The sequence below is a fragment of the Sapajus apella genome, unplaced genomic scaffold (assembly GCF_009761245.1).
Source record: "Sapajus apella isolate SASKATOON/1434 unplaced genomic scaffold, GSC_monkey_1.0 scaffold214, whole genome shotgun sequence".
Taxonomy (NCBI): Eukaryota; Metazoa; Chordata; class Mammalia; order Primates; family Cebidae; genus Sapajus; species Sapajus apella.
Window position 1 is genome coordinate 194,658 of NW_022437154.1, and position 24,352 is coordinate 219,009.

The 24,352-nt window shown below is 51.1% G+C and overlaps 1 protein-coding gene across 5 annotated transcripts in view; it reads right to left on the bottom strand.

Annotated features, from left to right (window-relative positions):
• ACSBG1 (acyl-CoA synthetase bubblegum family member 1) overlaps window positions 1-24,352 on the bottom strand; it is a 66,063-nt gene that overhangs the window by 14,657 nt on the left and 27,054 nt on the right. For all 5 annotated transcript variants that reach the window (XM_032270677.1, XM_032270676.1, XM_032270675.1 and 2 more), the window contains 3 exons: window positions 11,113-11,333; window positions 10,114-10,202; window positions 9,704-9,824 (listed from right to left, as the gene is read on the bottom strand). In XM_032270677.1, coding sequence (XP_032126568.1) covers window positions 9,704-9,824; window positions 10,114-10,202; window positions 11,113-11,333 — 431 coding nt within the window. The remainder of the gene's footprint in view (window positions 1-9,703; window positions 9,825-10,113; window positions 10,203-11,112; window positions 11,334-24,352) is intronic.

Genomic DNA, 24,352 nt, shown 5'->3' on the forward strand with positions numbered 1-24,352 from the left:
AAAAAGGAATTTGAAATTCTATGCAATAGTCTTATTGGTTTCCGGGGTTTTGTTCCGTTAGTTTTATTTGTTTTGCTTTTATTTTGGAGACAGGTTCTTGCTCTGTGGCATCAGCATGGCCCACTGCAGCCTCAAACCCCTGGGCTCCCATGATTCTGCCTCAGCCTCCCAAGTAGCTGGGACTACATGTTCACATCACCACACCTGGCTAATTAAAAATTTTTTTTTGTAGAGACAGGGTCTCACTATGTTGCTAGGCTGACCTTAAACTCCTGGGCTCAAGAGATCCTTCTGCCTTGGCCTCCCAAAGTGCTGGGATTACAGGCGTGAGTTGCTGGGCCTGGCCTTATTGTTGGTAATAATATCGATACCACTATTTTGAAATTATTTGATATATACTGTAAGATTACATTAATGCTATTAGAAACTACGATTTTAAGGTAGAATAAAAGAAATACAAGAATATTAAAAATACAATCAAAGAAAGTAAGCTAAAACCTTGCAGTATAAAATTTGAAATGTTATAGAAGAGAACTATCAGTGTGAACTCATGATTTTTTGCTAAAATATATATTCCTGAGACTTCTGATTCTGGTCATAAGAGGGTAACATCCATCATTGCACTGTAAATACTAGGAAAGTGAATAAAACATAGAAAGCAATTGATTTCAGATACTGGCGTACAGACAGCTCAGGACGGAAATCCCTGATTGAGGGAAACAGATGAGGTGAGCCTTTAAGTGTGCCCCAGCTTTGTGCCCATGGGCAATTTTGGGGTTATGGCAAAGAGAGAGAGAGAGAGAGGATAATACAGAACCCAATTGTCTTACTGAGTTGAGGTAACCCAGATCAGAACTCAGGAAAGCTGAGGTGGCTAGAATTTGTGAGACAGAACACCAGAGAGGAAAGAACTATACAGACAGAATTCTAGAAATTCTTCTAGGGTCTTTAATTGACTCTGCATCTGCACATGCATAGGATGAAACTCCATGAAGCTGGAGGCAGACCCATGGCCGGAGCTGGAAGTCAAACAATGGCTGATGTAGGAATTGCTCATGGTTCCCCCCTGCTGCCAGCATGGAGGGACCCATCAGGCATTAAACAGAGACCTAGAAGGGTCATGTCTTAGTAAGGGGACTAAATTAGCCGTAGTAATGGGACTAAATTAGCCGTAGAGTAAAGGCTATCTAAAGGCCTGTAAAAGCCTTAAAGACAGCCTCAAAATAAAGTTCAGAGAGAAAAAAAATGGAAAAAAATTACCTGTTGGACAATATCAAGAAATCTGACATACATGTAATTGAAGTCCCAGAACATTTATTTAATTGAAAAACAGTCTGAGAAACTTTCAAATTTAAATTGGTGGATTAAAACTATAAATCCACTAATTCCAGAAGCTCAATGACTCCTGACCAGGATAAACACAAAGAAAACCACCTTAAGATACAACATAACCAAATTGCTGAAAACCGGTGAAAAAGGAAAAGAATCTTAAAAGCAGCCAGAGAAACAAAACACACTAAAGAAATCATAGACTTCTTGTTAGAAGTGATGCAAATGGAAAACATTGAAATGAAATATTTAAAGTGATTAGAAAAAAACCCTGTGAACTCATAATTCTAAAACAGATAAAATGACTTTTAAAAAATGAACCCAGAAACAAGCACCTTTTCAGACAAAGGCAAGCTGAGAGAACGTATTGCCATCAGACCTGCACTATAAGAAATGTTAAAGAAAAGTTCTTACGGCTGAAAAGATGATATCAGATAAAAACTTGGATCTACTGAAAGGAGAAAAGTATCAGAAATGGCAAACGTGTGGGTAAATATGAAACATATTGTTTCCCTCTTTAAAAATTTCTTCGAAAGATACTGAACTGGGCTGGGTACAGTGGCTGTAATCTTAGTCTTTTTGGGGGCCTCAAACCCCTGGGCTCCCATGCCTGCAATCTTAGTATTTTGGGGGGCCCAGGTGGGCAAACTGCTTGAGCCCAGGAGTTTGAGACCAGCCTGCGCAACATAGCAAGACTCTGTCTCTACAAAAAATACAAAAATCCAGCTGCTGTCATTCATTTTACTTCCATAAAGGTTATAAACCCCACGATACACTTTATTACTCTTGCTTTCAACAGCTGAGTATCTTTTTCTTTCTTTCTTTCCTTCCTCCCTTCCTTCCTTCCTTCCTTCCTTCCTTCCTTCCTCTCTCTCTCTCTCTCTCTCTCTCTCTCTGTTCTTTGACAGGGTCTAACTCTGTCACCCAGGCTGGAATGCAGTGTTGCAATCACAGCTCACTGCAGCCTCATGTGACTGTAGTCCCAGCTACTCGGGAGGCTGAGGTGGGAGGATTGCTTGAGCTCAGGAGGTTGAGGGTGCAGTGAGTCATGACTGCACCACTGCACTGCAGCCTGGGTGACAGAGTGAGGCCCTGTCTTGGGGAAAAAAAAAAAAAAAAAAGATACTCAAAACAAGAGTGGTAACAATGTATTGTGGGGTTTCTAACCTCTAGAGAAGTAAAATGGATGACAACAGTTGAAAGGTTAGGAGGGAAAGGGACGTGGGCTGTTGTGTGCCTCCACATTTCATGGGAAGTGGTATGCCTGAGAGTACATCGTGGGAAGTGAAAAATGCACATTGTAACATCAGAGCTACTGATGGAGCAACAAAGGGCAGCTGATAAGCCAGTGGCGATCAAATGGAATACTAAAACAAAACAAGATAAAAAATCCAAAAGAAGTCAGGAAAGAGGAGAAAAGGAACAAAGAACAGATGGGACAAATAAAAAAACAGCCAAATGGTGGATTTATACATAATTTTGTCAGGCTGCAGAAAAGCGCAAGAGTCAACTGTGTGCTGTCTACAACAAACTCACTTTAAATATAAAGACACAGATAGGTTAAAAGTAAAAGAATACAAAAATATATACATGCAAACATTAATTGTCAGAAACTTGGAGTGGCTATATTAATTTGAGGCAATGTAGTTTTGGAACAAGAATTATTACCAGGGATAAGGAGGAATATTTCTTAATGATAAAGGATTATACAGTAACCTAAATATAATAATATAATAATCTAAACATGCATATGCTTCATAACAGAGCTCCAAAATGTATAAAGCAAAACCTAGTAGAACCAGAAGGAAACATAGATGAGTCTGCAATAATAACTGGAGGTTCCCACACTCCCTTTCTCAGAGTTTCATAGAGCAAGAAGGCAGAAAATCAACAGGGATACAGAAGGCAACATTAAAACACTACCAACCAACTTGATGTAATTAACATTTACAGAACATTCTAGCCAACAACTGCAGAGTACACTTCTTTCAAATATCGCTGCATTCACCAAAAGTCATCATTATTCTATCTCACCTACTCTGTACAGAGTGTCTCAGGCACCAAATGGCCTCAGGTAATGAGGGAAAGTTCTCTCTTTGGAGAATTCCAGCCGATGAATTCGAAAATCAACATTTTGCCACCTCTACTAAAATAATTAATTCAGGCGAACATCACCAAGGGATGCTAAAACCATTAGGAGAAACGTTGATGGGAAATTTCCCAGTGGCAGACGAGAAGGTGGTCACCACAATCTGAAGCCCAGCATCACCGAGAGTGGTACCACCTGCCATCACGTGCCTCTTGGGACAGTGCACTATGAAGGACACGGTTATCACCTATGAGGCGTTCTTGCCAAAAAGTTCAATCTGAAATGCATCAAGCATTTAGATCTAACAGGAAATATAGAAGTTAGAGCAACAAGTTAACTGACAGCAGAAGGTGGCGTCAGACAACCACAGAACATAAGACCTTGGACGAGACGACTCACCTAGTTACTGTAGTGTCTGTCTATGGCAGAACTTCTTACGGGGGATGTGTGTCAGGATCACCAGAGGGCTTGTGAAATGTGAGTGCTGGGCCCAACACCGTAAGTTTAGGACTCAGTAAGACCGGGGTGAGGCCTGAGAATTTGCATTTCTAAGTTCCCAGGTGATGCGAATTTGGGGACCACACTGATCAATGGAAGGGCTTTGTTCTGATCTGGAAGACACTTAAGAGACACCACCACATGCAACACGCAGGTCTGGTTTAGATCCTGATTCAAATAAGCCAACGATACGATGACATCGTGGGTGGAGAGACAGAAAGCAGAATGATGGCTGCCAGGAGGGAATAGGGAGTCGTTTAATGAGCACAACATCTCAATTTTGCAAAATGAAAAGAATTCTGGAGATGAATGGTGGTGGAAGTTGTACAACAATCTGAATGCACTTAACAGCACTGAACACTTAAAAATGGTTACGATGGTATGTTTTTATGTTACACGTATTTTGCTACAATAAAAAATTGGAAAAAAGACATTATGTGTGTATTAGATGATATGAAAGAATTAATTTGCTTGTGCTAGGTGGGACAAAGTTACAGAGCTTATCTGAAAATTGTTCATATTTTTTAGATACGCATATTGAAGTATTCAGGTAATGAAGTGACATGATATCAGAGATTTTCCTTCAAACTCCTCAGCAAAAAGGTGAATTAAAGAAGCGAGTATGATGAAAACGCTTCAATAGTGATTGGATCTGATGATAGATATATGGGGATTCTCTCTACTTTTTTGCTTGAAAACTTTTATAATACAAATTTTATTTTAAGCCAGATGTATTAGTCTGTTCTCACATTGCTATAAAGATATTGCAGTAACTTGGTAATTTATAAAGGAAAGAGGTTTAATTGACTCGCAGTTCTGCATGGCTGGGGAGGCCTCAGGAAACTGACAATCATGGCATAAGGGGAAGCAGGCACATCCTACATGGCGGCAGGAGACAGGGCGAGTGTGTGTCAGTGCAGGAAAGTCTGCCGTTTATAAAACCATCAGATCTTGTGAGAATTCACTGGCTCTCATGAGAACAGCATAGGGGAAACCATCCCCATAATCCAATCACTCCCACCGGGTCTTTCCCTGAACACCTGGGGATTACAATTCAAGATGAGATTTTTATGGGGACACAAAGCCTAACCATCACCAGGCATAGTGTCACATGCCTGTAATTCCAGCATGTTGGATTGCATGAACCCAGGAATTTAAGACCAGCCTGGGCAACATAGTGAGACCTTGTCTCTGTAAGGAAAAAACACAGAAGTTACCTAGGCATGGTGCTGCAGGCACCTAAAGTCCCAGCAACTCAGGAGGCTGAAGTGGGAGGACTGCTTGAGCCCAGGAGGTCGAGGCTGCAGTGAGCCATGATCACACTACCGTACTCCAGCCTTGGTGCCAAAGTGAGACCTTGTCTCAAAAATTTAAAAAACCAACCCAGAGCTACCATGAGCAAGCAGAACCAGGTATCTTATGTGTGGCCAACAGAGCCGGCATTCCTGGCTCGCTTCAAGGAATAGGTGGGCTACAGGGAGGGGCCCACTGTAGAGACCAGGAGAATCCAGCCTCAGCTCCCAGATGAAGATGGGGATCACAGTGACAAAGAAGATGAACAGCCTCAAGTAGTGGTTTTAAAAAAGGAAGACCTGCTGGGCGCGGTTGTTCACGCCTGTAATCCCAGCATTTTGGGAGGCCGAGGTGGGCGGATCACAAGGTCAAGAGATCGAGACCATCCTGGCCAACATGGTGAAACCCCATCTCTACTAAAAATATAAAAATTAGCTGAGCGTGGTGGCGCACGCCTGTAGTCCCAGCTACTCGGGAGACTGAGGCAGGAGAATTGCTTAAACCCGAGATCACGCCACTGCACTCCAGCCTGGCGCCTGGTGACAGAACAAGACTCTGTCTCCAAAAAAAGAAAAAAAAAAGAAAGAAAAAAAGAAAAAGGGACTCCTGTCACTTGAAGAAGTCACGAAAATTAAAGCAGAAATAAAGGCTGTCAGAGCAGATGAAGAACCTCCTTCAGCTGATGGAAGAAACCTATATCGAAAACCAGTCAAGCGTCCCTCAAATGAAAAATGTTCAGGTTTAACAGGAAGCTCAAAAAAGAAGCCAAATGAAGATGAAATCAATCAGGACTCAGTCAAAAAGAACTCACAAAAACAAATAAAAAACAGTAGGCTCCTTTCTTTTGACAACAAAGATGAAAATAAGTAAGTGTAAATAGTTTGAATTTGGTCTAAAAAAAAATTTAAAAAACCAAGCTTCCTTTTAAATACTGACCTGGGGTGGTCATTTCGTAACTCTGGGCCTCAGTTTCTTCAACTGCAAAATGGGGATGGGTGCACTCACATGGATTAGAACAAATCCTTGGAGGGGTCTGGAACCTGAAGGCAGAACTGGTTGGGTGCAAAATGTAAATGTGGGACCCCTTCTTCAAACCTTAGTAAGACTTTCAAGGCTAGGCGAGGTGGTTCATGCCTATAAGCCCAGCACTTTGGGAGGCCGAGACAGAGGATTGTTTAAGGCCAGGTGTTTAAGGCCAGCCTGGGCAACAGAGCAAGACCCCATCTCTACAAAAAATTAGCCAGGTGTAGAGTCCCATGCCTGTAGTTCCAGCTACTTGGGAGGCTGAGGTGGGAGGATCACTTGGGCCCGGGATGTCGAGGCTGTAGTGAGTTATGATTGAGCTACTTCACTCCAGCCTGGGTGACAGAGCGAGACAGGAAGAAAGAAAAGAAGAGAAAGAAAACAAAAAAAGAAAAGTGAGGTGGAGAAGAGAAGAGAGGAGAGGAGAGAAAAGAAAAGAAGAAAGAAAAAGAAAGAAAGAGAGAAAGAAAAAGAGGAAGGAAGGAAGGAAGGAAGGAAGGAAGGAAGGTAGGTAGGTCGGGCGTGGTAGCTCACACCTGTAATCCCAGTACTTGGGGAGGCCAAGGTGGGAGGATCACAAGGTCAGAAGTTCAAGACCAGTCTGGCCAACATAGTGAAACCCCGTCTCTACTAAAAATACAAAAAATTAGCCAGGTGTAGTGGCACGCACCTGTAATCTCAGCTACTTGAGAGGCTGAGGCAGGAGAATTGCTTGAACCCAGGAGGGGGAGATTGCAGTGAGCCGAGATTGCACCACTGCACTCCAGCCTGGGCAACAGTATGAGGCTCTGTCAAGAGAGAGAGAGAAAGAGGGAAGGAAGGAAGGAAGGGAGGGAGGGAGGGAGGGAGGAAGGAAGGAAGGGAGGGAGGGAGGGAGGGAGGAAGGAAGGAGGGAGGGAGAGAGCGAGGGAGGGAGGGAGGGAAAGAAAGAGAGAAAGAGGAAGAGAGAGAGAGAAAGGGAAAGAGAGAGAGAGAAAGAGAGAGAGAGAAGAAAGAGAAATAGAGAGGAAAGAGAAAGAAAGAAGGAAGGAAGAAGAAAGAAAGAAGAGAGGAAAGAGGAAAGAAAGAAAGAAAGAAAGAGAGAGAGAGAAAGAAAGAAAGAATTTCAGAAGCCTGGGCTTTGTGTCAGGTGGAGCACGGGCCACAGCCCCGCGAAGCCAGCACCGCTTCCACAGGCCGAGGGTTGAAACCCTAAGGTTGATGACCCGTTCCCAACCCAGACGCTGGTCGGGGCTGGAGACCTCCCTCTGCCTCCTCTCAGTGACTCTGGCCTCCAAGGGCTGCCAGGAGCTGCCACAGCTACCTATTTCCTTCTCGTCCTGGTGGGAGGAGGAAGGGCATGCTCTGCCGCAGAGTATTCAGGGTGTGGCTGATTTAGGGTATTCAGAGCGGGCTCTGGCACTTTGTAAGCTCTCCATAAACGGTGCTTTGTGGAGAGATTGCGGCCCCTTGATTTCTCTCACAAATGGTTCTTAACGGCTCCCTCTTAAGAGCCTGCAGCACAGAGTCACTCTACTGCCGCCTGCAAGGGATGGGACCTTCAGTAAGTCATAGTTCACTTCTCTGGCCCTTGGTTTTCTTGCCTGTCAAATGGGTGAGGAGACCCATCTCCGCAGGGCGCTCAGTGGCGCCAGTGTGGCGTGAACCGCATCTGGCCGCTGCTGTGGCTACTGGCACCCTCCTTTCCCACTCTGGTCTGTTTCTTCACGTGTGAAATGGACAGAGGGGAGATTGGCGGGGATGGCTTTTCCAGTCCCTCCAGGTTCTGAAAGTTCCTTGCGTCTTAGAGCTCCTTTCTCTCTTGTCTTACAAGTGAAGACTGTAACAATGTCATGATCTACAAGCACTTACATGGTGCTGCCATGGGTTGGATTCTGTCCCCCGAAAAGAGATATGCCAAAGTCGTAACCCCCAGTACCTCGGAATGTGACCTTATTTGGAGACACGGTCTTTATGGAGGTAATGAAGTTAAAACAAAGCCATTAGGGTGGGCTGGATCCAATATTCCTGGTGTCTTTATAGAAATGGGAAATTTGGACACAGAGACAGACAGGACGATGACGTGAAGACACCGGTGGAACACCAGGTGAAGATGAAGGCAGAGGTCTGGGCCATGCGTCTACAAGCCAAGAAACACAGATGGCCAGCAAGCCCCGGAAGCCACCCAGTCACAGCAGCCGTGGTCCATGAACGCGGGTATCCGCCAAGAGCCAGACGCTGGTCTAAGAGTTATGCTCATACCAGCCCTTTGAGGTGACCTCTGCGGCTGCCACCATCCTCCCCAAGGCCACACTGCATTTGAGCTCTGGCAGGTCCAGCCCCAGCCCAGGGGTGTGTGCTCACCCACTTCTCTACACCTCCTCTGAGTTTAAACCCTGCTCAGAGGCCTCGGTGCGTCTGGCAGGGCAGCTCTGAGGTCTTCCCGGGGCTACATTTTATTTTGCTGTGAGCAGGAAGTTCTTGGCCTGGCTGCCGACAGCCTCACCTGAGGCTATGTTAAAGTGCACTCTGACTTGGGGCTTCCCTCCAAGAGGTTCTGCCTCAAGGGTCTGGGCTGCAGTCTGGGCTTCCCCCAAGGAGGAGCTGCCCTGCTGGGAACGCCTGCCCTGCCTGCTTTTCTCTTTCAGGCTTTAGGAGACTTCACTAGAAATGAGGGTAGCGCCTGCTGCGGCTCCTCTGGGGATCCAGATCCCACAGTCATGGGTGGAGTCATTTGTCCCACCCTTGGGTACAGATGGCGAGGCTGTGGCCCAGGTGACATCTCCACAATCAGAGGCAGGCCAAGTCAATCTCTGAGGCCTCCTTTGAGGTGCAGGGAGCCCCTGAGTGCCTTGAAGGCTGTTGGGTTCAGCTGGGACACAGAGGTGTCCCCAGGCCACCACACCCCAGTATGGTGAATGCGGGGACAGAGCCAGGTAGGGGTGGGCCTCAGATCAGGAGGCATCATCAATGCGCCAGAAAAGACCCTGCTGGATCTAGAGGCGCTCTGAGCTCCTGCTCTGCCCCCACTGTGTCTGATTCGTCTCACCCCTCTCCCTGTGGCAGCCCTCACCGCCCCCCACCACCCTGTTCCTCACCTAGACTCGAGCGTTCAAGGTGTCAGAGTCCTAAGCCACTTACCTGCACTTAACCCTGCCACCGGCGAAGGACCCTGGCCCCACAGCTCCTGTTGCTGCTTAGGAGGAGACCCCGCCCCAAAGAGAAAGCCATGGGAGGCAGTGGGCTGGACAGGAGCCCTACCCAAGGCCCTGTCACCACTACCGGGGAACATCCCCCAGGCTCCATTTCCTTGCCTGTCAAATGCGTGGGTAGCCGCTGCCCTGCCTTGCTTGCTGTGTGTGCATTGGAGGGTTCCTGCTGAGGATGAGGGGAGACTCTGGGTGAAGGGTGGGAAGGTCCCGTGTGAGTTGGAGTGGAGGTGCATGGAGACGCCCAGCCTCTGACCCTATGCCCGCTGCCCCTTCCCCAAACCTTCAGGATCTTTTCCAGCTGCTTCTGCGTGTCCACCACAATGACGTTGGCGCGGCAGTCGTGGGCGATGTACTGGCAGGCCTCAGGGGAGCTGGTGGTGTAGATGCCAGTGATGATGCCACTGTAGGAGACCCAGGAGGATTCGCCTTGGGGCAGGTGCAGAGGGGCCACCTCCTTCCCCCAGCCCCCAGACCCAGTGAGCGGCCCCAGTGTGGCAGGAGGGGCTCCCAAGGCACCTCAGCACCACTGTCCCTGCAGAGAGGGTGCCAGACGCAGGTTCACCCAGAGCCCCAGGGAGGAGGCAGGATGGCGGGGAGTGGGTGGGGGCTACTAAAAAGAGATAAGGACCCTCTCCTACCCTCTGCCCACTGCTAACCCACTGGAGACCCTCCGCTGCCCCCGCCACTCACCCTGCGAACACTGCGCCCACTGCCGAGAAGAACCACTCCGGGGAGTTGAAGCCGAGGATGGCCACGCTGTGGGCCCGCTCCAGGCCGAGCTCCAGGCCAGAGGCAGACAGGCCAGGTCAGCCGGGCAGGTACTGGGACCCTCACGCTCCTCTCAGGGCCCTCACCCAGACTGCAGGGGACCCTGCAGGTCCCACCCTCCCAGTGTCCACTCAGTCAGAGAATCCCCTTGGAGCAGGAGGGGTTGGTCACTCAACAGCCCTCGCCGTCCCTCCCAGGGCCTTCCCGGGGAGTCCGCCCCCGCCTTCAGCCCAGCGTGCTGGGCTTCCAGCCTGGCCTGAATGTGATCACAAACGAAAAGCAAGAATCGAGTGCTTGGCGCATGGTCAGGACTCAGGAAATACAAGCTCAGTACGGGGCCCAGGGTGCGGGATCAGCTCTGTGCTCAGTGGTGGCTTTTTTTTTTTTTTTTTTTGAGACGGAGTCTCACTCTGTTGCCCAGGCTGGAGTGCAGTGGCACGATCTCGGCTCACTGCAACCTCCACCTCCCGGGTTCAAGCGATTCTCCTGCCTCAGCCTCCTGAGTAGCTGGGATTACAGGTTCGTGCCCCCATGCCTGGCTAAGTTTTGTATTTTTAGTAGAGATGGGATTTCTTCATGTTGGACAGGATGGTCTCAAACTCCTGACCTCGTGATCTGCCCAGCTCGGCCTCCCAAAGTGCTGGGATTATAGGCGTGGGGCACCACGCCTGGCCCAATTTTTCTATTTTTAGCAGAGACGGGATTTCACCGTGCTTGCGAGGCTGGTCTCGAACCCCTGACCTTACGTCATCTACCCACCTCGGCCTCCCAAAGTGCTGGGATTACAGGGGTGAGGGTGACTTTTACAGTTATTGTTCCTAAGGGCCTTGCCCAGTGGGCAGTTGGGGAGGAGGCCTATGAGGCCCAGAGCTGGCAGGCACACCTGGGCAGGGGACAGGACTTGCACAGGGGCCCCCTTACCTTCAGGAAGCCCTTGGCGGCTCTGCGGGCGAGCAGGTAGTACTGGGAGTAGGAGATGTGCTCCCACTTGTCCTGGCGCTTGAAGCCCAGAGCGCTGAGGTCCCCGTACTTGTCCAGGGCCTCGTAGAACATCCGATGCACAGTGTAGGGAAATTGTGGGCAGCTGGGGTCTATGCGCAGGCGCACCTGCCCATCAGCCCGAGTGGTCCACAGCGCCTCCTCTGTGGGGTGGGGGAGACCACAGCTTGGATCATGCCCGCCTGGGGTTGTCCCCAGGGGACCCTGGTCCTGCCCTGGGCAGAACTCGCAGCCCTTCTGGTGCTGACAGTGCCTTAGGTACTGGGCCTTGAGGCTGGCAGGCAAGGGTAGACTGGGGCAGGCTGGGAGACTGCCTGGAGGAGGAGGTCTGACCTAGCCTTGAAGGATGAGCAAAGTTTAGGGCTGCAGCAAGGAAGAGGAGAGGAAATAACTGGAGGACAGGTGGGGGGGTCCTAGAAACTCTGTTCCTTCTTTTATCCCAGCTGGAATTTGCCTCCCAAGGTTGGGCAGTGGAGCTCAGTCAGATCTCCAGGTGCCTTTGGGTGTCCGGCTTTCCCTACCCCCTGTGAATGGGTTGGGGACAGATCCAACTAGATAGAAGGTGAAAGCACCAAAGAGAACGACCCTCCCGAGGATCTGGAGGAGACTGAAAACCACCAGCCCTGCTCTCCAGCCTGAAAAGTCTCCCAGTCTCAGGAAATCACAGCCGTCCTTGCTCATCCTCCCTCACAAATGAGGTGTCTCATTTCGGGTTCACAGCATGGGGTTTGAAGCGCCCCCTGTCGCGCAGATGGGGCAGCTGCAGCGTGAGAGGTTCAGTCATTTACCCAAGGTCACACACAAAGGAGGTGCAGCATCAGGATTTGAACTCGGGTGTACCTGGTGCCGCAGCTCACACTCAGGACATTGGCCGGGGTGCCACCCGCCTTTAAGAGTCAGAGGCTTACTCTGTGTGTGGTGGGTGGGGACTGAGGTTGACCACTTAGTATGCAAGACTTGGGACAAGCCACTGAACCACTGAGTCAGTTTCAGGAGAAAGATGAGGACTCAGTTCTCAGGGTGGACATGAGGATTAAGAGAAAGGGTGTAGGCCGGGCGCGGTGGCTCACGCCTGTAATCCCAGCACTTTGGGAGGCTGAGGCGGGTGGATCACGAGGCCAAGAGATCGAGACCATCCTGGACAACATGGTGAAACCCTGTCTCTACTAAAAATACAAAAATTAGCTGGGCATGGTGGTGCACGCCTGTAGTCCCAGCTACTTGGGAGGCTGAGGCAGGATAATTGCTTGAACCCAGGAGGCGGAGGTTGCAGTGAGCTGAGATCGCGCCATTGCACTCCAGCCTGGGTAACAAGAGCGAAATTCTGGCTCAAAAAAAAAAAAGAGAAAGGGTGTATATGAAGCAGCTTTGGCCTGTGCCTGGTGCTCCATTAATGCACGTTTTCCATCTTTCCCTCTTTTCCAAGTTTGCAAAGGGAGTTTGGATGGGTGGTCTGGACCCTTGGGCCCGATGGGACCTCCATTCCTTGAGGCAAGGGTAGTGGTGCCACGGTGTTGGTGGGAAGGGAGGAGGGCTGTCCAGCACACATGGGGCTGTGCTGCCACCTGCTGGCCAGACCCACCTGACCCATTGGCCTGTCACTTGGTCCTTCCCTGAGGAAGACAGATGGACCAGATGAGCTTGTTCCTCCTCTTTGACACTCAGGTTGCATGCGGACTCTGAGGTTGGCAGAAAGAGGTAAAGATCTGGGGGCTGGGACAGGAGAGCCCATTCCTCCTCCTGTGGAGGGCGGAAGTGGGGATACATGGCAGCCTGCAGGAAAGGCCAGTGGGGCAGGAGAGGGTGCCAGAGAGAAGATCTTGCATACGACAGAGGCCAAGACCTCCCAGGATGGACGCCCTTGCCACTGGCCATGCTGGGGCCCGAGCCCTTGGGTAGTGGCGTGAGTCAAGGGCCACTGAGCCCCATCCACTCACTCCTCAGATCTCTGCAAGCCCTGCCCCATCTCCCGGGATGCCAGCCTGGCAGACCCTGCTGATCCACCTCTTCAGAGCCTTAACCACTGCATTTTGCTAAAAGTCCATGCCCAGAGCAGAAAGTCAGGTCCACATGGGTTCAGAAACCTCAGATCTGCCACTGCCTGCAGTGTGACTGACAAACCATTCTCTCAGCTACATCTCATCACCTGCAAATGTGAGGGGTTGGCGAGGACATGGGGACACAGAAGCCCTCATACAGTGCTGGTGGGAACGAGACGGTACCACCATGTTGAAAAACAGGTTAGCAGTTTCTGCAAGAGTTAAACATAAATTTACAGTACAACCCAGCAACTCCACTCTTAGGTATCTACCCAAGAGAAATGAAAACACGTGTCCCCATGAAGACTTACACACAGATGTTCTTCACAGCATTTTGAGTCAAAAAATTGAAACAGCCCAAATGCCCACTGACTGGGGAGTGAAAAACAAAATGTGGTCATAGAGTAGAATTATCTGCTCCGAAAGGAGCAAAGTGGCCCGGTGCGGTGGCTCACACCTGTCAACACAGCACTTTGGGAGGCTGAGGCAGGTGGATCATTTGAGTCCAGGAGTTCGAGACCAGCTTGGGCAGCCCCATCTCTACGAAAAATTTAAAAATTAGCCAAGCATGGTGGTAGGTACCTGTATTCCCAGCTACTTAGGAGGCAGAGGTGGGAGGACGTTTGAGTCTGGGAGGTCAAGGCTGCAGTGAGCCATGATCGCACAACTGCACTCCAACCTGGACAACAGAGTGAGACCCTGCCTCAAAAACAAAAAATAATTAAATCAGGCCGGGCGCAGTGGCTCACACCTATAATCCCAGCACTTTGGGAGGCCGAGGCCAGTGGATCAGCTGAGGTCAGTGGCTCAAGATCAGCCTGACCAACAAGGTGAAACCCCGTATTTAATAAAAATACAAACAAATTAACTGGGCCTGGTGGCAGGCGCCTGTAGTCCCAGCTACTCGGGAGGCTGAGACAGGAGAATTGCTTGAATCCTGGGGGCGGAGGTTGCAGGGAGCCGAGATTGCACCACTGCATTCCAGCCTGCGCAATGGAGCAACACTTGCCTCAAAAAAAAAATCAATCAATCAATCAATCAAATTAAATAATAAATAAAAATATATAGAAAGAAATAAAGTACAGATAGAGGCTGCAACATGGATGAAACTCAAAAACATGTTCAGTGAAAGAGGCGGTGCAAAAGGCCACCAGGAAAGGCAAAAAAAACCGAAAGCAGATTCGTGGTTGTCCCGTGCTGGAGGTGGGAGTGGGGAGTGACGGTGGAACACGCACAGGGATCGTTTTGGGGTGACAGAAATGTCCCCGCAGTGGACCGTAGGGATGTTTTGCAACTCTGTAAATTTGCTAAAGGTAATCAAATTGTGCACTTAAAATGGGTAAATTTGATGGCATATAAATTATAGCTCAATAAAGCTACTTAAAAAAACAGAGAGGGCCGGGCATGGTGGCTCATGCCTGTAATCCTAGCACTTTGGGATGCTGAAGCAGGTGGATCACTTGAGGCCAGGAGTTAAAGACTAGCCTGAGCAATATGGTGAAACCCTGCCTCTACTAAAAATACAAAAATTTGCCAGGTGTGGTGGTGCACGCCTGCAACCCCAGCTACCTGGGAAGCTGAGGCATGAGAATCGCTTGAACCTGGGAGGTGGAGGTTGCAGTGAGCTGAGATCGCACCACTGCACTCAGCCTGGGCAATAGAGCTAGATTCTGTCTTTAAAAAAAAAGCAGGAGGGGGGAATGTTGACCCCACAGAGTGGTGCAAGGATCCTGTGCGATGGCTGCAGAGCATGGCCAGGGCCTGGTATCCAGTGGCTGCTCAGTGGCTATTGGTTCTCTTCCCTCCCCTGGCACAGATTCCTTCTAGGCCTGGACCAGAGAAAAGGTGATTTACTCCCACGGGCACTTCTAGAAGCTCACGCTCCTCTGTATTCACCTGTTCACCCAGGTTGCCAAGAAGAGCAGAGGCAAGTCTTGTGATCTCCGAGCCAAACATTTTAACTTGAACATTTATAATCTCTCTTTTTTTCCTTTTTTTTTTTGGCATGGAGTCTCACTCACTATATGGCCCAGGCTGGAGTGCAGTGGTGCGATCTCAGCTCACTGCAGCCTCTGCCTCTTGGGTTCAAGTGATTCTCCTGCCTCAGCCTCCCGAGTAGCTGGGACTACAGGCGTGCACTACCATGCCTGGCTAATTTTTTTTTTTTTTTTTTGGTAGAGACAGGGTTTCACTGTGTTGACCAGGCTGGTCTCGAACTCCTGGCCTCAAGTGATTGGCCCGCCTTAGCTTCCCAAAATCCTGGGATTACAGGCGTGAGCCACTGTACCTAGCCACTATAAACTCTTTTTTGGTTTTTGAGACTAAGTCCTGCTCTGTCGCCCAGGTTGGAGTGCAGTGCCATTATCTGGGCTTACTGCAACATCCGCCACCTAGGTTCAAGTGATTTTCCTGCCTCAGCCTCCCGAATAGCTGGGATTACAGGTGTGTGTCAGCATGCCTGGCTAATTTTTGTATTTTGTAGTAGAGATGGGGTTTCACCGTGTCAGCCAGGTTGGTCTCAAACTCATGACCTCAGGTGATCTGCCTGCCCGCCTCTGGGATTACAGGAATGAGCCATGGGGCCTGGCCTATAATGTCTTTTTAATGACAAAAATATGCATACTTGTTCCAAGAAATACAGAACAATTTAGCAGTCTGTGATAGAAAAAGTGGTAGGCCCTCTTTCTGCAAGTATACATATAAGGACTTAAGTTTTATTTTGTTATCGCAATTGCTTTTTACGAAAAAAGAAAAAAAAAAAGGTGGTAGGGGGCGTGATCGTATTATTAATGTATTAATCATAGGTTGTAAACCCAAAATGCTCATGGGACCATGTGGGTAGTGTATCAGCATCATAGTAAAAAATGTAGTAATACATAATAAATGAATGAAGTGGCCCAGGATTTGCAGGTGAAACCCAAAGGCCGTTTTCTCTTCTCTTTTCCTTCCTTTCCTTCCTTCCCTCCCTCCCTCCCTCCCTCCCTCCCTTCCTCCCTCCCTTCCTTCCTCCCTTCCTCCCTTCCTTCCTTCCTTCCTTCCTTTCTCCCTTCCTTCCTTCCTTCCTTCCCTTCCTTCCTTCCTTCCTTCCTTCCTTCCTTCCTTCCTTCCTTCCTCCCTCCCTCCTTCCCTCCCTTCCTTCCTTCCTTCCTTCCTCCCTTCCTACCTTTCTCTCCCTCTCTCTCTCTCTCTCTCTCTTTCTTTTTGACAGGGTCTCATTCTGTCATGCAGGGCTCAAAAGATCCTTCAGCCTCAGCCTCCTGAGTAGTTAGGACCACAGCACAACACTAAGCTCAGCTAATTTTTTGTATTTTTGGTAGAGACGGGGGGGGTTGGCCATGTTGCCCAGGCTGGCATTGAACTCCTCAGCTCAAACGATCCTCCAGCCTTGGCCTCCCAAAGTGCTTGGATTACAGGCGTGAGCCATTGTGTCTGGCCATATATTTCTATTATACAAAAAAACTACAGGCCAAGTGCAGTTGCTCACCCCTGTAATCCTAGCATTCTGGGAGGCCAAAGCAGGGGGATCACTTGAGGCCAAAAGTTCCAGACATCCTTAGCAATAGAGAGAGACCTCGTCTTTATAAAAAGTAGATCCTGTCTCCATAAAAAGTTAACCAGGTCTGTGAAGTATGTAAAGTAATGTGTATGATAATTAGATTGATTTAGCCATTCTGCAATGTATACATAGTTTAAAACAACATGCTGTATACAATAAATGTGTACAACTTTTGTCAATTTAAAAAATAAAGTGGTTTTTTTTTTTTTTTTTTTGAGACAGAGTTTTGCTCTGTGCCCAGGCTGGAGTGCAGTGGTGCAATCTCAACTCACTGCAACCTCTGCCTCCCAGGTTCAAGCGATTCTTCCGCCTCAGCCTCCTGAGTAGCTGGGACTACAGGCGTGTGCTACCACGCCCAGCTCCTTTTTGCATTATTAGTAGAGATGGTGTTTCACTATGTTGGCCAGGATGGTCTCGATCCCTTGACCTCGTGATGTGCCTACCTCGGCCTCCCAAAGTGCTGGGATTACAGGCGTGAGCGCCCAGCCAAAAACAAAGTTTTTTAAAAAGGAAGAAAAGCTGCAGTGCAAGGGCAATGATAATTTTACCGACTCCAGTCTGAGCATCAGGGAGTGTGTCTGTGATCCACAGTGGACTAGGAGGTGGGGGAACGCGGCCTTCATCCAAACGGGCGGCCGCTCCTCGACTCTGGGATTTGGTACCCAGTAGGAATGGAGACCAAGAGTTACCGGAAATGCGGGTGTTTATGTTTTAAAGAAATTTAATAATCTTAATTTAATTTTTTGAGACAAAATCTTGCTCTGTTGCCCAGGCTGGAGTGCAGATGCATGATCACAGCTCATTGGAGTTTCCAATTCCTGGTCTCAAATGATCCTCCCACCTCAGCCTCCTAAGTAGCTGGGACCGTCGGTGTATACCACCATGCCCAGCTGCTTTTTTTTATTAGTAGTATTTCAGTAAAGACAAGGTCTTGCTATGTTGCCCAGACGGGTCTTAAACTACTGGTCTCAAGCAATCCTCCTACCTTGGCCTCCCAAAGTACTGGGATTACAGGTGTGAGCCACAGCGTCACCTGTCCAGCCAAATATATGTTTAAAATCATGTGAATCAAATCAAAGCTATCATCGGCCAAATCATCCATCTTTAGCGTGGGTGATATCATGCTGCCGTATCGCGTGCGTGCTGTGTGGCTGCGTGCTGTCACTCCCTGTGGCTGGGTCCTGCACTCTCCACCGCCACTCTCCACCGAAGGATGCTCACCTGCTATCCAGGCTTAGATTATTAGAAGGAGGTTTCCCAGATCAAAAGAAAAGAGCTTTTAAAATCTTGATGGACATTTTGGACAGAATTCTTCACCTAATGTCTCCTCTCCCGTTAGTTGCACGGTTCTGTCTTTTTCCTGTTTCCTCTCTCACGGAGCCTGTACTTTTGTGTCAGGTCATCTCACATCCTTCCTGGAAGGAGGGAAGGAGGCATGGGAAGGGAAGGAAGTTTGTAGGTTTGCAAGGTCAGTCTCCCTGTTGGCCCAGCTGTTTCACGATAGGGACAAGAAACCTCGTCCTGGACGACCCCCAAGGGTGACTAGGCCCCCTGGCCAGCCGCATGGCCCAGCCTTTTCTCTGCACAACTCAGCTGAGCCAGCGGGACCTGTCTGAGCCCCTAGACCCGCCAGAAGAGGAGATCCTGGTGGGAAGGGGCGGCCCCTGCCCTCGCTGAGGCCCGGATCGTCTCTTGCTTACTGTTTACTGAGCCCCTGCCGTGCACCACGTCATTCTTTGCCCATCACCACTGCCACCTCCCAGCTGAAGAGCTGAGTGGCAGAGCTGGCATCCAAGCCCCCACAGTTCCATGCCCAAGTCCGTTCTGTTCCCATGAGGGGCGCTGCCTCTCATGGCGGACTTCAAGGAAGACCTCGGCACCACATCTCCATCTCCTCTGGGAAAGAACTATCATGCCTCCCACCAAGTTCTGTGCTGGGCTCAGGCTGGGTGACCTTGAGCAGCCATGACCTCCAGCCACCGGCCTTTTCCCACATTCCTGAGGCTCCCAGAGTGACCTTGCTAAACCCAGGTCTGCCCTGCTCAAAAGCCTCCAACGACTCTCATTGACCACAGGGAGACGTCTACACCATGGCTTCTGAAGCAGGCCCTCCTCAGGGGCTCGCCAACGTTTCCCAGCCTCCACACATACACACCTTACAGCCAACCTGAACCACTCCCAGTTCCCTTTGGCTCCTGCCTCTGTGCCTTTGCCCGTGCTGTGACTCTGCCTACCATGCCCTTCCCTTCATCACATGTCGACACTTTACTGCCCTTCAAGGACCACGTGCTGCCTCTTCACTGAAGACCCCCATCCTCAAGCCTAATGGAGGATGGAGTCATGGTCGGGGTTGCCTCTCCCACCAGCCTGGAGCCCTGGAAGTCGGGTTCCCTCCTCTCTGCATCCTGGCTACCAACAGCAGCCTGGCCCCGAGCAGAAGCCAGTGGGAAGAATGAGCTGACCTCTGTCCCACCCCAGTCCCAAGAGGGCTGGAGACCCAGTGACTGTGTCTAGAGGACCCAGCCTTCGTGTCTCCCACCTCATCCTTGTCCCCAGGGTGGTTGATGAAGAGGCAGGACACATTGCTGGCTAGGCGCAGAGAGAGAGGGGCTCACAGAGCAGGCATCTGCCCAAGCGGGGCACACAGGCTGCTTTCCCAGCCTGCACCCCTGAGAGATCCAGGTAGGGCCTGCCCTGCTCAGTGGCCTCAGCCTTGGGTGCCAGCTACCAAGCTCACTCCTGCCCTTGAGAGCTAAAAGAAGGGAAGACAGACACGTCTCCCAGCCTGGGGTCCGCAATCCTCCCCATCTTCTCATGTCCATGTGTTCCCACCTCTGGGGAGATCAGGACGGCCGAGCTGAGATAAGGGGGTGGTAGAAGTCACAGCGCAGTGAGTGGGGTGCATGCAAGCAGGCTGTAGCAGCAGGGCGGGGAGGAGGTGAATCGCAGCAATGCGGGTTGTCACCTGAGCAGCGAGCCACAAATGTCCATTTCTCCCCATTCCCTACTGGCCTCTTTCTAAGCTGCTTCTTTTCCCTGCCTTTCCTCGTGATAATGCCCATCTGCTGAAGCCACAAGAACTCACTTCCTAAAAGGAAATAACCTGAAGCAGCGAAGATGCAATCAGGCAGACAGACAGTATCCACTGTTTGGAAGGCACGGTGCAGTGCAGAACACAAACAGTTACAGCTTTCTTGGGGTAATTGACAAGATATGTCCAAGGGCTTAAAACAAGAATACGCTTGCACTTAGCAATCATGCTTTTAGGAAGTTACTCAAGGGAAGCAATCAGAGACATGTCCAGCAAGAATGTGGAGATGGATACCTGCACAGCTCTGTGTCTGTTAGCAAAGCCACTGGAAACAAGCTGAATGTCCACAGGCGCCTAGTCTCCTATTCCGTTCAATATGGGAGAGCCATATCATGCGTTCCTATGCAGCCATTAAAATAAAGTACTGAAAGAATATTTAATGACATACGGAAATGTTCGCAGTATAACATTGAGTGAAAAGAGGACAAAAAAAGTGCATACAGAAATGCACAGACCACACTGAGAAGATATGTGTCAACGCATTATTCTTAAAAGGCTTAGCACACTGTGGGTGTTCAAGGCATCTCTCTCCAGCCTTTGGACCTAGACTCTGAGCTTCTGGTGCAAGCACTGAACTTGCAGTAAGTGTTTGCTGAAAGAATGAATCAAATGAAGCATATGATGCCTGTCGCTGCCTCAGGAATGCAGGCGGAGACCTCAGCCAGATTGGTCATCTTGGGAAGAGGGGGCAGGGAGTTTCCACACACAGCATATCAGAGGTAGACGGTACTTTTACAGATGAGTCCCCGGGCGGGGGGATGGCCCAGGTCACAGCAGAGTTAGGGGCAGAGTTGGGACTACACCTCAGTCGGTCCTGGCCGCTGCCTTGTGTCAGTAGCTGGGGGCTGTTCCGTGAATGGAAGCTTGGGAGTCCAAAGTCTACTCTCTCCTGGATGGTGTCGGGGTGGAAGAGAGTGTGCCCGGTCCCTGACTCTGCCACCTGCTGGGCAGCTCAGAACCAAGCATGAGGGAGGGATGTGACTGGGCCCACGTCTGCTGTGGCGCCGCTCAGTCTGCCTCTCTGCCTCTTTCCTGTGGGTAGAGGACACTCAGGAAGTCAGGATGAGTTGGCAGCCCTTAAAGTAGTTCCCATCTCCCCTCTGTGCCCCATCAACAGGGCACAACCGTCAGCTCTGCCCCATGCCCAAACTAAGATCCCTGCTGCAGTAACTGCCAGGGCACAATCAAGGTCTCTGTTGCCCAGCAAGGCACCCAGATCCCAACGGGAGCTGACTCTGAAAGGCAACCAATGACTCCATCTGGAGCACAGTGGAGAACCCAGCAAGCTCCCAGCCTGCTGCCAATGCAGCACCACCAGCGCACGGCCCGCCCACCACACGCCAAGTCAGCAGAGAGCTGGAGGTGGGCTTTCCCAGGCAAGGCTGGCACTCCCTGCCGCCTCCCCCTCCCTCTCCTGCTTCCTCCCTCGGCCACTTGTCTTGGCCTGACCCTTGCTTGTATCTTATCAATCCACCCTTTATGCTGGGGGCTACTGGGCAGGCAGGGAGCCGTGTTCTCTGGGGTTCTGGAATAAAGGCGTCTAAAGAGCTGAGGCAGCCACTCAATTAGCTGGGAAGGACAAAAACACAGAGCAGGGAGCGGGAGGCTGGGCCTGTTTTCTGTGGTCTGTGGGAAAGGCTGCAGGAAAGGGGCCGATTGTGCAGATGGAGGAAGAGGTGGTTCTCAGGCCTGGGACAGATCTCTGAGAACGGTCCTGCAGGGCACCGACCCTAAAGGCCCTCCTCCAAAGACCAGGCAGGGACCAGCCCCAGGAGGGCTCCTCTCTCCACACGGAACCCCGTACTGAGGGCCAGACCAATGCAAGGCACTCTTGGGGATACAGAAGAGGAAGAGGCCACATTGGCTTCAGAACATGACGAGAGATAAGGGCAAAACCTCGGGCAGTTCCTCTGTGCCCGAGCGGAGAGGACCCTGCTGCTGCCACTCTCAGCCTTCTCCATGGGGACCCAAGAGCTCAGAGTTCTGGCCACCAGAGCAGTGTGACCCTGGGCAGATCCCTGGTCTCCCTGGGCCTCAGTTTCCCCATCTGAATTACAATGGAGATAGACAAGATGTTCTCTACATGCCCCTCCATGGGGATTGTTTTAGCTTTCTGATCCTGCCTCCAGAATTCCACTTGTCCAGGCCTGGAGGCCTGGACCACTGCGGTAAGAGATCCAAGACGGGCTTTGCCTGCCCCTGTAAAGGTGACCGGGCTCAGGAGGTGCGTAGGAGACCTCAGGCTGGGTCTCCATCTGCCAGAGAGAAGCCAGGTCTGAGCCAGATCTGGGTAAGAACTTGGGCATCCCACCCAGGTGCCCCACATGGCAGGGTCCCAGGCGGGGACGCCCAGGCAGTGTCTGAAGCTTTCCAGGCAGAGGTTGGGTGGGTGCCTTAGACCTCGTGGAAAGCATTTCTCTAAGGACCCCCAGAGGTTTTGCTGGTTTTGGCTGGCAGGGCTGGGATTACCACCTGTTTCCATATCATGGAGAAGGAATTACCTGCACTCATCCACTCTGACCCTTCGCAAGCCTTTCCTGCGAGCCCCCACCCCACCCCGATCAGCGGCTGCGAGGACAAGCAGGTCCTCTGCCTCCCACTGTCCCAACGAGCTCCTCCTGCTACCCGGCCTCAGACTGTGAGCTTCTTGAGGACAAGGGTCGTATGGGGCCTCTTTCCGGCTCCTCCAGCCTGAAACACCACCCCCTGTGACATTTGGGAAGGGTGGGAGTGACAAACGGAGGGAGGCCCAGCAAATCCCTTGACCCACAAAGGGCTTCACTGGGCTGGAGACCAGTGGAGCTGAGCACCTAGCTTCCCAACCACAAAAGCTCCCCAGGGGGTGTGGAGTTTCCTAGGAGGAGGGGCGTGGAGCCAGCCCCGGGCAGCAGCTCCAGCCGTCTCGCCTTGGCAGGTGCCCCCCCCCCATGCCCTCCCCTCTCTGTGGCCTTGATGCTGCTACCTTTCTCCACCAGGGCTTCGTGCTCCATCTAGAAAGGCCTAGAAAGTAAAAAGTAATGTGTCTCCAGGGCCCAGCACAAGGCTGCCTTTGTGTGAAGGTCAGATTCCAGTGCTCTGGGGCCCGGCTTCGAGCAGCTGCTCCTGGGAGTATAGCCAGTGGGGCAGCTCAGAGCTCAGCCTGGGGACCAGAGTTCAGGACCTCAAACTTTTGGGGAACTCAGAGAGACCTGGGAGCCTCTGAGGGCTCCAGAGTGAACCTCGATTCCTGTGTACAAGACTCCCAGAGCTCCTCAGAGGGGCTGCCAGGGTCCGCAGTTAGATGGAAGGGAGGCAGGGGCTGGCCAGACCTGGAGGGGTGAGTCCTGGGAGACCAGACTGCGTAGCTATCTAGGTCCCCAAGACGCAGTGTGGCCAGTTAAGAGTTCCACCTTTTACCAGCTGTGTGACTCTGAGAAAATCACTAACCCTCTCTGAGCTCCATTTCCTCTACCAAATGGGAATGATACGTGTGCTTTTCTGCTGCTGATAGGGCAATAAAATGAAAGAATACAAGAAGTTCCTTAGCACAGGGCTTGGCTCTTATTCAGGGTGCAGCCGTGTGGGGAAGGAGGACTTTAAGCCCTCCTACTCCCACAAATCCCTCCTCCCCAGCAGTCTTTGATAGGGATAGTTGCCTTTTCTCAATCTTATCAAAAGCGCTTTGTGAAAGGGCAGCTTCAACCTCCTCCCAATCTGTGCCAGCCCCAATCCCCCTTCCTGTACAGCGACTAGAGCCCAGGGCTCCCAAACTTCTGGGGAGTCAATAAGAAAGAGTCCAAGCTCCACTCCAGGCCTGCCACACAGTGGACACTCCATCCACAAGGATCTGGAACTCACCCACGCTCTAGCGCAGAGGATCCCCCTGCACCCCCAGAGATGCCAGCGACGCAGGAGAGGGTGCTGGACAGAACATTGCCCCCGAGCCAGGCCTGTGGGAGCCCATGAAGCCTGCTCAACACTGCCCTGGGCAGCACCTGGGGTCCCCCGGGGGCCTCCGCTCTGGGCGCCTGCTGACAACCACAGTGCCTCCTCCACCCGCCCCAAACTGTCCCTTTCTCCTTGCCACCAGCGCTGGAAGCTGAACTCCCAAGGGCAGAGCACTCAGTCCAGACCTCTAAGCCTAGAGGGAGCTTGAGGTTCTGAGGACAGCTGGAAGTCCTTCTAACACAGGAGGCCACTCTGCCCCCCAGCTCCCGGAGAGCGGCCCTCCTTCCTCAGCCTCTCCCTGCTCTTTGCAGAGGACCTGTCTGCCCTCAGACTGGGGGTTCTTTGAGGGCAAGAAAGAAGATTGTCCATCCCAGTGTCCCTCACAGCCCAGCACACAGGATGGAGGATCCGGGGCACGCCCACCTCGGCCGTCCCTGCCAACTTCCCAAAGTCCCGATACACTAGAGGAGCCTTGGCACCTCCCCTGCAGTTGCCCACCCAGTCCCTGCCTCTCCACCAAATCCAGGGCCTTCTCCATGTCCCCCCTCT